Source organism: Erinaceus europaeus, chromosome 3 (genome assembly GCF_950295315.1).
Source record: "Erinaceus europaeus chromosome 3, mEriEur2.1, whole genome shotgun sequence".
Classification (NCBI taxonomy): domain Eukaryota; kingdom Metazoa; phylum Chordata; class Mammalia; order Eulipotyphla; family Erinaceidae; genus Erinaceus; species Erinaceus europaeus.
Window position 1 is genome coordinate 87027419 of NC_080164.1, and position 16511 is coordinate 87043929.

A 16511-nucleotide genomic window follows, 5' to 3' on the forward strand; every position below is an offset into this window, starting at 1 on the left:
CTTCCATCAGACAGTGGGTCATACACACACTGACTGGGACAGCAGAGACACACCAGTGGACCTAACAGACACATCTCCGGGATGTGGGAATGACTTAGGGTAGCCAGAGAACACCCACAAAAATACGTATGGGAGGGGGTGCACACTACACGTAGGTAAAGACCTCATTGAGGGTCTTTTTTTTTAACGTCATAGTGAAATGACATTGGATGAAACATTATTCAAGACCTGCTGTAACAGCTGTGTCTTTGGTTTTTAATGTAAGTAAATGTACCCCCTACACACAGTTAAAAATGATAATGTCTGGGGAGTCAGGCAGTATAGCGTAGCGGGTTAAGCGCACGTGGTGCAAAGTGCAAGGACTGGCTTAAGGATCCCGGTTTGAGCCCCCGGCTCCCCACCTGCAGGGGAGTCGCTTCACAGGCAGTGAAGCAGGTCTGCAGGTGTCTATCTTTCTCTCCCCCTCTCTGTCTTCCCTTCCTCTCTCCATTTCTCTGTCCTATCCAACAACAACAACAATAATAACTACAACAATCAAAAACAAACAACAATCAAAAACAAACAAAAGGGAATAAATAAATAAATGAAAAAAATGATAATGTCTACACTCAGGACAAGACCTGGCAAAAGCCGAAGGCTAATTTCATTCCAGTTATCTGGAGAGCAGTGACACAAAATAATATGCTTTTTAAAGAATCAGATTTGATGTGGGTGTACGTGTGTGTGTGTGTGTGTGTTTCTGGTTATTTGTTTTCTGGAATATCCGTTCCCAGAATGTGGCCCTTAGCATAATACATAAAGAAGTAAGCTCAGGGGCCAGGCAGTGGAGCATCTGGTTAAGTGCACACATTACTCGAAGACTTCAGTTCACGCCCCTGGTCCCCTGGCAGGAGGAAATCTTCATGAATGGTGAAGCAGGGCTGCAGGTGTTTCTCTGTCTCTCTCTCCCTCCCTATCTCCCCCTTCTCTCTCAATTTCTGTCTATCTCTATCCAATAATAAATAAAGCTTTAAAAGGGATATGGGGTGATCCCACTCATAGAAGTTGAAAAATAACAATATAAAGGAAAACACAAAGCATAACTTGGACTGGATTTGGTGTATTGCACCAAAAGTAAAGGACTCTGGGATGGGGGTGGGGGGGTTCAGGTCCTGGAACATGATGGTGGAGGAGGACCTAGGTAGGGGGTTAGTGTTATATGGAAAACTAAGAAATGGTACACATGTACCAACTACTGTATTTTACTGTTGACTGCAAATCATTAATCCCTCCAGTAAAGGAATTTTTTTTTAAATCTTTATTTATTTACTGGATAGAGACAGCCAGAAATTGAGAGGGAAAGGGATGGTAGAGTAAAGGAATTTTTTTTAAAGGAGTGGAAGAAGCTTTGATGTTACTTAGAGGTAGTTCAAGATGTATTTGCTACAACAGACACTGAAGACCCATCAGTGTTCCAGCAGAACTCTGGTTGAAGCAAATGTGTAAACTATGGGAGTCATTTACAAAGAGCTGTGGGGAATCTCTCCACATTGCAGAAATTTAAATCATTGTGCTATGGAGCCCAAAGTGTTTTTCAAATTCATACTCTACCCTTCTAACGTATTTGAAGTTTTGATGATTTTATTTTTTTTAAGTATAGAGAAAAGGCTAAATCAAGTCAAATTTATTTTTCCATTGCTTTTGTAATTCAACAAATAAAATCAAACATACACTGATGATAAATAAAAAATGACATTAAGTGTTCCTCTTTTGAAATTTACACAGTGTCATCCAGATTCCTTCTGAATTTGGTCTACTTGCTTAACAAGAATTGATAATAAAAACTTTGTGTTTTCTCCTCAGTTTCAGAAAGTTAGCCTTGTTACAATATTAATATAGGAAGTGGGAGAGGGAATCAGGAAATTTATTTTGAATTCGCTTTCCTTACGGTGCTTTTTATATATATATACCACAACTTTAGAAATTTTCCTCATGATGTTTTCAAAATTACATATATACCTCTTTGATGAATCAAATTCCTATAATAGAAGTCTAAATTAAAGGCATTTTTATTTTCAGCAAAAGAAATATATATATGTATACTCTTTTATAAATATTTATATTTAAAATAGAGATTTTGGCACAGGACACTAAGCCAATAATGTCTGCACTGCTTTAAACTGATCAACTTGGGAGAGTTCGGGAAAAGATTGTGCTCTTTATGAACTTGTACCTTATGAGTCTCCCTTCCCTCTGTCTCACACCCAAGATTCTAAGACAACTGAGAATAAAGGACAGATTTACTTTTCAACATTTATAGAGTTGAAGGAAAGGGTGAGAAATAGAGGAGGGAAAAGTACTAAAGTACTGTATCTTTTTATTTCAATTTACTTATGTTTCCCCATCAATAACACTGTATTCACTTGTATCTTTTGCTGTCTCTCCCGTGTAAATCTGGGAATGCTTGTATTTTATATCAAACCCAGAAATCTAGAATCCTTTTCTACTCGTTTCAAAGAGGTTGATGAAAGCTATAGTTTAAGAGACACAGATTCAAATATTCATCTTTAATGATTATGTTCTATTCCTAATCTCTCTGATGCACTTGGAAAAAATTTCCCAGTGGGTAGAATTCATTCTCATCTGAATAATTTCCAGTCCTACTTTATTGAAGGGAGAGAGGTAACAAATTACAGACTAATGCAAAAAAAAAAAAAAAAGTAAAATTCCCATGTTCTCCAAAGTGCTTCCTGAATAGAACTCAAAACCTGACATCTCTTGATTTGTTAAACACTGGGGCTGCTGTTTTATATAAATTTTCAACCTTGTCTGCTTGCAGTGTCTAACCTGCATTCAAATCAAGTTCTAAAATACTCAACAGGAAGATGTTCAGGCAGGTGGTCACAGATGGGTACGTAAGTAAAGGAATCTCCTGCCTCCTTCTTCCAGTATTGCACAATATAAAAACCTGTCTACATGTTCTAAGCAGACACAGCCCTCCCTCTCCACACACCACAAGGCCCAAGGAGAAGCTTCCTCAAGAGCTGCCACCAAGTCAGTCAGATGCCATAAGCTGTAGCTCCCGTGACCTAACCAACTCTCCTGATTGTACCATTTAGAAAAATGGAAGGTAGGATCCCCATGTTAGCCCTAACACAAAACAGAATAAGCAACTAACTGAAAACCAGTTGACTCTCCTTACTACATAGCAACAGCAGGGCTTCCCGTGTGCTCTCTGATACTCTGATTCAATATGTGGCTACATACTGAAACCGTTTCCCTAACGATTCTTTCCTCCACACTTGGCTGTTTCTTCTTTTTCCTGTTGGCAGTGATCAGAAACTCTGAGGCTGATGCCCAGGACCTCATGGAGAGATGCTTTTGGTATCTTTAGTGTCATTCACTTCGAAACAGATGACAGATACGTTCATTTCTTCATAAATAAAATTTGAGGCATATACACGTATATATTAAAATCTTCACCAACACAACTGCATCAAAAATTTCAAGTTCATAAAGGCACATGTTTGGGGATGGGGGTTGTTTATTCCCTTGAGGCCAGCAAAGGATCCAACTGCTAACAAGAAGTCATAAAAGAACTTTTATGAGACTCTTTGATTTTCTTCTGGGGGTAAAAAAGTGTTCATCCCATTAACCCATGGCAAGACTCTACCACCCAAAGAAAGTGTTTAGATGCACAGGGTTTCAGCAGATTGCACAGATGTCTGGATGCAGAGGAACAAGCACAGCTATGCTGGGCCTGGCACCCCCAAGTCAGTGTTGGCGATTTCCCCTTAAGGCTTCTCACTTCCAAATCGGGTTTTCCGGCTCCCAGGCTCTGATGCCCTCCGGACCAGCCTGGGTGGTGGCTGGGGCTGACTACCTTCAGTTACACTGTCTTGCCGCACCAAGCCCAACTGGCCTTTGGAGAGAAGTGGTTGCCTTAGCACACCTGGGGTCTTGGTGCCCCCCTCTTTACTGTGGGGTTCTGGGGGGCTGCAGGGATGCCCTTGGCCAGAATCAACATTGACCTCGTTCTTCCATTCCATCGAGAAGACCTGGGGAGATTTCTTTGAGAACTGATCCGCCAAAAAGTGCCTTGCTCGGGGCTGCAAATTGAGGACGGTGGTCCCGGCGTCTGTGTCCGAGTCACTGCTGTTGCCACCTACCACAGAGCAGAAGGACTTTAGAGAGAGGGTGTCAGAGTGGCTCTGTGATGCAACAGTGGGCTCTCTAGCCACTGTTTCCTGAAACCTAGGGGGCTGCATGATAGGGGGTTGGGTCACCACAACTCTTGCTGAGAGACCTGGGCACATTGCATGATCTCTGTGACTAATCACATCTATGGTATACAGCACATTAAATTTGGATGGAGAGCTTCCTGAGTGCCATGCACTGTCCTAAAATTTTTTAGATGCATTAACCTATTTAGCCCTCACTGCCACCCATCTTTTATTACTGATTTAATAATGATTTAAAAAATTGCAAGGTAACAGGGGTACAATTCCAGACAGTTCCCACCATTAGAGTTCTGTGTCCTAGCCCCTTCATTGGAAGCTTCCTAATTCTTTATCCCTCTGGGAGTATGGATCAAAATTCTTCTTTTATTAAAATTATTTTAAGTAATCTATATTTTATTCATTGAATAGAAACAACCAGAAATCAAGATGAAAGGGGGTGATAAGGAGAGAGATAGAGAGATACCTACAGCCCTGCTTTACCACTCTGAAAGCCTTGCCCCTACAGGTGGGGACCAGGGGCTCAAACTCAGGTCCTTTCACACTGTAACATGTAACACTTAACCAAGTGTACCACCAACCAGCCCCCTATGGACCAAAATTCTTTTTTTATTATTATTATTATTTTATATTTATTTATTTATTTTCCCTTTTGTTGCCCTTGTTGTTTTTTATTGTTGATGTAGTTATTATTGCTGTTGTTGTTAATGTCGTTGTTGTTGGATAGGACAGAGAGAAATGGAGAGAGGAGGGGAAGACAGAGAGGGGGAGAGGAAGATAAGACACCTTCAGACCTGCTTCACCGCCTGTGAAGTGACTCCCCTGCAGGTGGGGAGCTGGGGGCTCGAACCGGGATCCTCACGCCGGTCCTTCCACTTCGTGCCATGTGCGCTTAACCCACTGTGCTACCGCCCGACTCCCTGGACCAAAATTCTTTATGGGGTGCAGAAGGTGGAAGGTCTAGTTTCTGGAATTGCTTCTCCACTGGACATGGATATACTGCCACCCATCTTATAGCTGAAAGAAGTGAGGTTCAAGAGCAATTAGTAAGTAGTGGGGGAAATAAGAGTAGTGGTTATTCAATGCCTGAGGCTCTGAGGTCCCAAGTTCAATCCCTACACACCACCATAAGCCAGAGCTGAGTAGTGCTCTGGAAAAATAAATTAATTAAAACAAACAAAAAAAGAACAATCACTAAGTGGAGCTGGAATTCAAACCCAGACCATCAATGCTTGACAAGAGTGATCCAGGAGGGCTGTGCTCTGTATCAGGCTAGGCCTAGTTCATGCATGGTGATTGCAGCTTTGAAAAAAAAAAAAAAGATTGGTTCTAGATCTGGAATCCTATACAAAGCTTTGCTTATTTCCTTTTACTTTCACAATCAGGTCCAAACACCAACATGCACTGCCAAACAGAGAGAGAGAGAGAGAGAGAGAGAGAGAGAGAGAGAGATGGAGAGAAAGAAAGAGAGAGAGAGAAAGAGAGAGAGAGAGAAAGAGAGAGAGAGAGAGAGAGAGTGTGTGTGTGTGTGTGTGTGTGTGTGTGTGTGTTGCGGGGAGGGGGGGCATGATTAGAATCAGCTGACTGCCACACGTCCTGGAGGACTTTGGGTAGAATAGCTGATTGCATGCTCTCTCAGTGATGAGATTCTAGGGAGATGACAGCATTTTGGATGGGATATCAGATGGTTCTAAATACTGTTTCTCTGCTTCCTTGGGATCAGACAGTGAGTGGCACACCCAGTAGAGTGGCGCACATGTTGCCATAAGCAAGGACCTGGTTAATGTCCCTAGTTCCCACCTATGGGGAGAACCTTCACAAGTGGAGAAGCAGTGCTGAAGGTGTCTCTCTTTCCCTCTCCCTTTTCTTTATATTTATTATCTTTATTTCCTTATTGAATAGAGACAGAAATTGAGAAGAAAAGGGGCGATAAAGAGAGGAAGAGAGACAAAGAAACACCTGAAGCACTGCTTCACCACTTGCGAAGTTTACCCCCTGCAGGACCCAGGGCTCAAATCTGGATCTCTGTGCATTATGTGTGCTCCATGGAGTGTGCCACCACCAGGCCCCTTCTGTCTCTCTTCCTACCTCCCTCTCCCCTCCCCCACCACAATTTCTGCCTGTATCAGAAAGGATTCAACATGGAGGCACCAAGCCCCAGAAATAACCCTGGTAGCAACTGAAAAAGCAAAATTAAATTGAAAAATACTCAGTGCTTTTTCTTCCTCCAAGGTCCTCCCTGCACACATCTCATCTCACCCTCCACTGTTACAAGCTGGCATTAGTCTCTCCTCCTCTTGCAAATTAAACAAAAAGGGGGTATTATAGTTACAGTCTACAATTTATTTCACCTGAAGTTTACAGAAAATGATCTGGGATTTACATAAAGTTTGCCACCAAATAAAGAGCTATGAGGTCTTACAGAAAACATTTTATAATTGGAACCAGAAGTTAGTCAGTCATATAGTTGTCTTTATGAAAATGCATATTCAAATATTTTCACTTTTACAAATTTACACATTACAAAATTAGGTATTACAAATAGGGTGGGGTAGATAGCATAATGGTTATGCAAAGAGACTTTGATGCCTGAGACTCCAAAGTCAAAGGTTCAATCCCTTGCACTACCATAAGGCAAAGCTGAGCAATGCTCTGGTTTAAATATATATATTTCAAATATACAAATCAGAAACATTGTCAGAATTATTGTGAATTTAAACCATTGCAGATTTACAACTGTCGGTCTAACTTTTCACTCACCACAAGGTGGCAATATTTACTTTTGTTATATTATGCAGATTCATTGTTGGTAATGATTAAACCATTTATAATGAGCATAGAATTCTGTTCAGAAAGTTTGCCCTATTAACAAAAGGGCAGCATGTTATTATGTTAGATTTGTAAACTGCTGAATTTATTTTAATAAAAAAAGATAATTTTTCTATTTTATAAGCATTTATGTATGTATATATTTTTGGCTTCTGGGGCTTTGTGCCTACAGTGACCTTACTAGTGCTGGCAGACGTTTTTTTAAAATATGGTAAAAGAAAGAGACAGCAGAGATACCACAGCACTGTTCTAATACTCACAAAGCTCCCCCCACCCCACCAAGTGGTTGCTGGGGGCCTCAAAGCTAGCTCCTTGCACATGACAAAGTATAAGCTCTTCCAGGTGAGTCATCTTCCAGCCCCCTTCAATAAATAAACTTAAAGTCTTCTGTTCCAATTATATTCATTACCTGCATTGGAAATTTTCCTTTTCTTTTGTAGCTTTTCTGGAAGTTTTGTATTTTTGGGTAAGGATAAATATCTGGAGGTTGAAGTGGAAGCCTGTAAAAGAATCAGAAAATTCATTTAGTCCACATAAATATCATTTAATGTAGGTTAGAAGCCTATGGCAAGTGTTGGTGTTTAAAAAAAAAATCTAAAATTTAATTCTTGACTCCAAAATTAATCTATGAATGGTTGTAGTGATGAGGAATATAATTCCAGACAGTGACTGTCATTGAGAACTCCTAAATCTCTTCTAAGACACAATGGGAACAGTGCTAAAGAGAATGGAAATAGAGACCATTAGAGACAAGACCTACATAAGAAGCCATTGAATTTTGATCAAGAAAAGCTACAGAAACACCTATTGAAAAGAATGCTACTAAAAAAATACAAAGTAAATATTATGGGGGGGGGAGGTGTGATACAGGGAAAAAGTATAGTTTTTTTATTAATTTAATAAGTATTGAAGTAATATGAAAGAAATATTTCCTCACTTGACATTTCCAGTGTTATAGTATCTATTTTCTTAAAAGTTTATTATGTTCTTTGCCAGAACACTGCTCAGCTCTGGTTTATGGTGCTGCAGGGGATTGAACTTGGGACTTTGGTGCCTCAGACATAAGAGTCTCTTTTATGTAACCATTAGGCTATCTACCCCCATCCTAGTTTATTAAACTTTTAACTGGTAGTGCTTCATTACATACTGAAGGTGTGGGGAGAAAAGTAAAGTTTGCTCACTGGTAAACATTCTGATTTGATCATAGTTTCACCTTAAAATAGTTCCCCTCATCTATTAACATGTCCTGAGTGAAAAGGACACAACACATTGTGAGTTCTCAGTCACCATGGCCTCTCAAAGTCATTGTTGCATTTTCAAGCATTCTAGTCCAACCATTCTGTTTAAAGCTATAACTTAAGGCAAAGGAAAGGGCTCAGGAGCAAAGCTCATGCCTTACATGCATGAGGCCTCCATTTGATGCACAGTACGGAATAAGATGGAGCTGTGCTCTGCTCTTGACATGCAAACAGGACCCCTAAAGGGCTGGGTTTGGACTGTATTTGACCATGGGGAGGGGATGGCCAGGGATTGATTAGCTGTATTGAATTTCATTCAGTATTTTGGCATGCAAATCTAGAAACAGGAGGACAGCCTCAGGGATTCAAATTCTCACCCTATCTTCCTGGCTATATCCCTTCCTTGTTATGATGAGCAAACCATTCATAGGTTTGCTCTAGTGGGGGAGTCTTAGTCAAAGGACAAGCAGAGTTGTGGGAAAACTTAAATGTCCATGACTGGACAGGAGAGATAGCACAATAGTTAGGCAAAGAGATTCTCATGCCTGAGGCTCCAAAGTCACAGGTCCAGTCTCCTCCACCACCATAAACCAGAGCTGAGCAGTGCTCTAGTAATAAATAAATACCCATGTCTTTCCCCAAATCTAAGTCATGGCTCAACCCCACCTCCTGACACTCCCTGAAGAAGGGAATCTCAGTCTAAGTTAATAAACTCCAGCCTTAGATGACGTAGTAAAAGCTTATTTCCCTTTATGCAAAAGTGGGTGTGGCAGTCTGGCTTTCTGGGGACACCAAGGGGTGCCCAGTGGATGCCTCCTCCCTTGCCTAGTTTCAGTCTTTATTTCAGAAGGAAACACCACTGAACCTAGCCATTTTAAATAAGCCATTTCTTCCCTGTACTCCCATCCTCCTAACGTGACAGATCATTGACTTAACTCTGTCCACTGTTAATCATGTTCTCCCCACTAGAGTATGTATGCTACAAGTACAGAAGTCATTCTGTTGTTGTTCTTCAATATTACTCCAAATGCCAAGAACACGGTCTGGAACACCAGATATGTTTAAGAAACATCTGAAAGGGGTTTATAACTGGGCCAGCAAAATAGCTCGAATGGATAGTGTGTTGCTTTATCATGTGTATAACCCAGGTTCAAGTCTGACCCCCTCCTCACCCCTTCACCCCTGCAGTGCATGAAAGAAATGGTGGTGTTGTGGTTTCTTCCCATCTTTCTCTCTCTTTCCCTCTGCCTTTCTGTGTCTATCTGAAGAAACCAGCCCAAAATGGTGAATCCCTGAGATGACAAAAAAAAAAAAAAAAAAATCCTAATTAGCTTCAAACCAGACTCTGTGAATCAACCCTCAATAGTAGCCCTCTCTGCACAGCCTTGGGAGCAGCTGCTGGCGGTGTGCAGCCAAGACATACAAACTCCAGTTACCCTGCGGTCCCGGTTCAAGCTATTGTCCTTCCGGATGCTTTCTCGTAAGCTGTGCCGCCTGCGGATCAGGATCTCCTTGGCTTGTCTCTCACTTGTGTCAGCTGTCAGGTTGTGTCTATTGTAGGACAAAGTCTGGGATGAAAACACAAGGGACATTTTAGAAAATCATCGAATCACTACTCCAGAACTAACTTGTGTTTGTTTAGTTTTGTTCTTCTGATAGACCCTTAACTGTATAGAATTGACAACAACAACAACAACAAAAATACTAACATTCTTCAGATTGTGGGGGAAAAAAACATCTTTTAATAAATCAGTGAAGAAGGTTTATTTAAAATGGAATACTGAGGGGTTGGGTGGTGGCACACCTGGTGGAGCGCATATGTTACAATGCACAAGGACACAGGTTCAAGTTCCTGGTCCCCACCTGCAGGAGGACAGCTTCACCAGTGAAGCTGGCCTGTAGGTGTCTCTCTGTCTCTCTCCCTCTCTGTCTCCCCCTTCCTCTCAATTTCTCCCTGTCTCTACCCAATAAATACATAAATATAATAGAATATTTAAAATAATAATAATAATAACCTGAATACTGAGACCCAAAAAGCAGTTGAATTCATCTAGTATCTCTGTATATCTTAAAGTACCTTTTGTGTATTTAGACATCATTAGTAGCAGGGAGAAAATACAAGTCCTCTTCATTCATTCTCTGCTGAACAGGAGCTACTGACATACATACAATCCTCTCTGTGCCACTTGGGGGTGCCATGCCCTTTTGGTTAACTTGGAAATATTTCTTCTTCCAAGTGGGTTGTCACATTGAGAAAGCAGCTGACACCACCAATATCACATCCTAGGATCTGAAGCATCAAACTTCTAAACTAGGGCTAGACCTAGCAAAAATTTTTCAGTTTTGTAGATTACATAAAAATCGGTTTACTGAAACTGTGGCTATCTGCTAAGTTCATTTCCTAATAAAAATTAGTGCTTATCTCTTGCCACTATTTCCTGTGTCCTAAAATATACTAGGACAGGTAGAGCTACAAAAAAGGAACAGAGAGCAAAATTCAACTGCTTTGAAGCTTTTACAATACAGCTAGGCATCGTAGACTGACAAAATAATATAAAAGTGCTGAGATTATATGGTGTGGTACAGGCTCTATAGTTGGAGACTTCCTGCTTCTAAATGCCTATTTCCTGATTTTGATTTGTAATGCTTGCTACTTACTGATACTTGGATGATTTCTCTGCTGAACTATTTTCTAATTTCTGAGAAGCTGTGTACAGAGCTAAAAGAATGTTACACCACCTGTTATCGCTCATGTTCTTCCTTCTGGCTACTCAACTCCTATTCTCTGCAGGGCATCTGGTGAGGGTAGTGAGCTAATGAACAGTCTGCCCAACAAGACCCTGAGGCCAAAGGCCTAAAGCTACAAACTACAGCAAATACCCCCATGCCTCAGACCATGAAATTCACAATGTGGACAAAATGAATACTATGTAGCCAGAGGATTACATGACAATACCATTAGTACATTAACTGTCAGAATTTGTGTACTCAGACAAAAATGGTTTTGATGCTTCTGGTTCCATGCTCTGATGTAATGAAGACTTTTTAATAATAAATACTCTTTTGGAGTTGTGGTTGAGTCACACACATATACTTAACACAGCCTCCTGGGGGTGGGGAGGTTTCCAGGCAAGAGTCTCTGAAGCTTTATCTCTCAACCCTGACAGATGAACAGGGCGGGCCCAGGATCCTGGTCTCTGGTCTTCCCATTATCCAGCTTGGTATTATAATGCTCTAAGTGTTTCCCACTTAAAGATAAGAGTTCAGGGAGATAGCAGGCAGCACATGTCATGGATGTGTGAAGTCCTTAGTTCAATCCTCAGCACTGTATATAGTGGATGGATGCTCTGGTCTCTCTCTTCCTTTCATACCATAGAAACAAACAAAATCTTAAAAAAAAAAAATGAGCTAAGCGGTGGTGTACCTGATTAGGCACACACATTACAGTGTGCAAAGATGCAGGTTTGAGCCACTGGTCCCCACCTGTAGGGAGAAAGCTCTGCAAGTGGTGAAGCAGAGCTGCAGTTGTCTCTCTGTCTCTTTCCCTCTCTACCTCACCCTTTCCTCTCAATTTCTCTCTGTCCATCCAATAATAAGTAAATAAATAAATACATAAAAAACAAATATAGAGCTGAGCATAATATGGACATTTCTGGGGGAAGCTTAAAAATTAGAAGTCGTGGTCTAGTTGATGGGAGCACTGGAACATTCCAAAGGAAGACAGAAAACAATAGGAGCTGAGGGATGGAGACAGAGACTCTCATGTCATACTTTGGGTCTTCCAGGTAGTTGGGTGAGTTGGGGGGAGGTGGGTGTGCAAACAAGGATAGCGAAAGCAGAAATGCAAATCCGATAGTGAGAACAGTGAAGCTTTCAAGCCCCAGCGCTGCTCTTTCATTTTAAACAGCAAAATGCTGTCTTTTTTTTTCTTTTTTCATATTCCATGCTTTATCAGCAGGGAGGTAGCTAACCCAGTTTTGCATGTCTTACTGTCTAAGAAGTCACAGGTTAAAGCCCCAGCACTAGGGGGTTGCTCATTGGATGGTAGAACACTACTATCCCTTTGTCTAAAAAAAAAAAAAACCACTCAGGGAGATCATTCAGTGAAAGTTTATGCAGAGAAAAAAACCTGGGTTGATCCTATAGTGAAGCACAGAAAAAAACAAAACCAAAAAGAGAGTGGGGATGCTTTAGGGTAAAGGGTCAACATGAGTATTGCAGGGTGAGAGGGATGTGCCCTTGGGGGAACCAAGGTCAGAAACTATGGAAATCACCCAACAGCAGTAAGGAGTGTTTCTGACAGGCATAGTGGCCTGAGAACCACTTCACCTGGACTCCTCCATTTGTAAATGGAAGTGGTGACAATATTTAGCTATTGTTGAAGGATGAAATGAGCTAATCTATACAGTGGGCTAAGTGGGGTGTGGGGGACTATGGGCGGTCTCTGATGTGTTAGCTGCCTAATTAGCAAATCATCCAAAGGAGGTGATAATGGAAATGAGATAAAAGAAGAGACTCAGAAGACACACTTGGGGAGTCAGGTGGTAGCACAGCCGGCTAAGCACATGTGGTGCAAAGCGCAAGGACCAGAGTAAGGATCCTGGTTTGAGCCCCTGGCTCCCCACCAGCAGGGGAGTCACTTCACAAGCAGTGAAGCAGGTCTGCAGGTGTCTGTCTTTCTCTCCCAGTCTTCCCCTCCTCTCTCCATTTCTCTGTCCTATCTAACAATGATGACATCAATAATAATAATAAGTACAACAATAATTTTAAAAAAACAAGGGCAACAAAAGGGAAAATAAATTTTGTAAAAAGAAGACACACTTGATGTGTTCATAACGAGATCACATATTTTTAAGTGCTCTGAAGTGTAACCTAATTTCTTCTAAAAATCTTTAAATAGCAGTTAAGTGCTGGTGGGAATGCAAACTGGTGCAGCCCCTTTGGAAGACTGAATAGACAGTCCTTAAACAAATAAAAATGAAATTACCTTATGACAGCAATACCATGCTTGGGCATTTATTCAATGGACACTCAAACACTAATTAGAAGGGACATATGCACCCCTATGTTCATAGCTGCATTACTCACAATAGCCAAAGAGAAGATGCAGATAGATGTCCTTCATCAGATGACTGGTTAAAGAAGTTATGGGATATATAGTCCATGAAATACTACTCAGCAGTAAAAAAAAAAAATGATATTGTGTCCTTTGGGACAAAATGAATGGAACTGGAGGTGATTATGTGTAGAGAAATAAGCAAAGAAATGAAACACAACTACCAGGTGGTTTCATACAACTACCAGATGGTAGAATCTAGAGATATGATTTACATGAACTTGCAAAAAAAAAAAAAAAAAAAGAAAAGAAATCCAAACAAAACAGAAAGCAAACTGTTTGTAAGACTTTTGAGAACTATGGTGGTTACTTTTGGGAGGTAGGAGGGTGGAGATACAGAACTTTGGTGGTGGATGTGGTGTGGAACTATACATTGTAATCTTACAATCTTGTAACAACCTATTAATAACAAATACAAAAAATAAATAGCAGTTAAGACTGCACAATTAACACATTGTATTATTTATTTATTTACTGCCTCCAGCATTATTACTGGGCCTTAAGGCACACATAGCTGTGCCACTCCCAGAGGCCATTTACTTTATATTTTTCTTTCTCTTTGATAGAAGAGAGAGAGAGAGAGAGAGAAAGATGGATAGAGAAAGAGAGATGGAAAGACAGAGAGAGAGGTGGAGGAAAACAGAGAGAAGACACCCTCAGAACTGCTCCACCACCCATGAAGCTTCCCCCCCTGCAGGAGGGGACTGGACATTTGAACCCAAGGTTTCACACATATTGATGGGTACACTCTTCTGGATGAGTCTCCACACAGCTCCTTAACACACATTTAAAGATCTGCAGGCCTACAGAAACAGCTACAGAATTCTCAGGGGATCCTAAGGTTCTATCCCAGGTGTCCTGGAGGAAACTGATGCTTAGCAAGAAAAGAGAACTGCAATGGGCACTGGGACATGGAGTATCACCCACCATAACCAAATAGGAAAGACAAACCCTGAACCCATGTTTCTAGTCAAAGTTAAACAAATATCTTGCTAAGCAAATCTGTCTTACTCGTTGGCGGATCTGATAGAGATTTCTGGAGAGTATCTCTCGGATTTCATCCATTTCACCAGGAGTAAGCTTCCTTATTTTTTCTTCATGGCAGTCGCTGCAAATGTTGAGAAAAAGAACATTTTGATGTTCAACTGATATTGAGATTATTGACTTTCTTCCTTGGGAATATAATATAATTTGTGGATCCTCCCTAAAGGAGTATCACTTAGAAAATGTTCAATATTTGACTTCCGGAGGTGGGGCTATGGAGCAGCAGTAGCTGTGTTTCTCTCCTCTCCTCTCCCAGGTCAACTAGGAATGCCAAGGGAGACCACCAAGGACCTCAACAAGACAGGACTAGACCAACAACAGGAACCCATCAAATCACCGCTGGGTGCAAGCACGTGTGGTGCATGGACACAGAGGAGCCTGGGGAGATACTGGGTGGCTGGTAACAGTCCAGTAGTTTGCCAGTTGAGACAGCACCTCCACTCTGTTTCACCAACAGGGGGAAAGCTGAAGGGAGAAGAGGACTCCCCTAAAACTCACCAAATGCAACTGTGAGTCACCAGTGCTACTGCCCTCAGAATCTACAGTGGTGGCAGGGAGACCCTGAGCTGACACCAGGGGACAGAGAACTAACCAGGAAACTCAGGATAACACCTATACTTAGGTGGCCTAGCAGTGGGGCTTTGAGAGTCTCTTTGCATAACCACTGGATTATCTTTGCCCCATCCTGCTTTATCTCTTGGTCAGGAGTCAGTGATTAAGCTAATAAGCCTACTTATAGTTTAAAAGCCCTCAGGCTCCCATAGCCTATTGGGAAGAAAAAGAACAAAAGAGGATTTTAAAACACTGACTTCCAAATCAGGGATTAAAATACTATTGAAACAACTGTCAATTTCCACAACTGTGAACCCTTTAAGTACTTACTTGAACACAAGTCAATCCAGGCAAGAGTGACCAGTAATTTGAAAAGTACTAAGAAAGGGACCAAATAACATACTATATAAATGGTTAAACCAACACGAAGAAATATTGGACAAATGAATCAAGACAAGAGTCCAGGTAAAGGTCCCCCAAAGGTTGAACCACAAAATAATGAGGTCAACATTCAAACACTAGTTAAGGAAATAAGCACAGGAGTAAAGAGTTTGAAAGAATTGTCATCAGATATGCAGAAACAACTAATGAGACTCTGGAAGAAAACACTAATTATCCCAAAGTTATTAGAGAGCTAGAAGCTGAAATAGCTGTGCTAAGAATACAACTAGCTGAAAAAGCTAAAACAATATCAGAACAGGGTAACAAAATAGATGAAATCCAGAAAACAGTAGAAGGGAGAGAAAATAGAATAACTGAGGCTGAAGACAGAATTAGCAAGATCAAGGACAATTTAGAGAAAATTTTTTAAAAAGTAAGAGGTCCCAAAAACAGATTAAGAGATTCTGAAAACAACAATAGAGACCTATGGAATGATTTCAAAAGAAACAATATATGCATTATTGGTTTACCAGAGGAAGAAAGAGAAGGAGGGGAAGAAAGCATTCTCCAGGACATAATAGCTGAGAACTTCTTTAGTCTACACATCAAAGACATAAAAGGTTCAAGAAGCCCAGAGGGCCCAAACAGAATTAACCCAGACTTAAAGACACCAAGACACATCGTATTTAGAATGGAAAGGAATAAGGATAAAGAAATGATGCTGAAGGCTGCAAGAGAAAAACAGTCACCTACAGAGGAAAACCCATAAGATTAGCAGCAGACTTCTCCACACAAACACTACAGGCCAGAAGAAAATGGCAAGATATCTATCCAGTGCTGAATGAGAAAAGCTTTCAACCAAGATTACTGTATCCTACTAGACTGTCATTCAGACTAGAGGGAGGCATAAAAACCTTCTCAGACAAGCAACATTTAAATCAACTATCACCAAGCCTGCCCTGAAGAAGTGCTGAAAGGTCTCCTATAAACAGTCAGACCACCATAAATAGGCCATATATCAGAACACTCTAAAACTCTAAAGAATGGCGTTAAAATATCTCCAATCTTTGATATCAATAAATGTCAGTGGCCTGATTTCACCTATTAAAAGGTAGTGAGTAGGAAGATGGATCA

The 16511-nt window shown here is 40.9% G+C and overlaps 1 protein-coding gene across 2 annotated transcripts in view; it reads right to left on the reverse strand.

Moving 5' to 3' along the window:
* Positions 1 to 1648: 1648 nt before the first annotated feature.
* The window catches only part of SLC9A2 (solute carrier family 9 member A2), a 147889-nt gene continuing 133026 nt past the window's right edge, over positions 1649 to 16511 (reverse strand). For both annotated transcript variants that reach the window (XM_007532152.3, XM_060187629.1), the window contains 4 exons: positions 14412 to 14508; positions 9721 to 9852; positions 7456 to 7546; positions 1649 to 4144 (listed from right to left, as the gene is read on the reverse strand). In XM_007532152.3, coding sequence (XP_007532214.2) covers positions 3774 to 4144; positions 7456 to 7546; positions 9721 to 9852; positions 14412 to 14508 — 691 coding nt within the window. In that variant the 3' untranslated portion in view covers positions 1649 to 3773. The remainder of the gene's footprint in view (positions 4145 to 7455; positions 7547 to 9720; positions 9853 to 14411; positions 14509 to 16511) is intronic.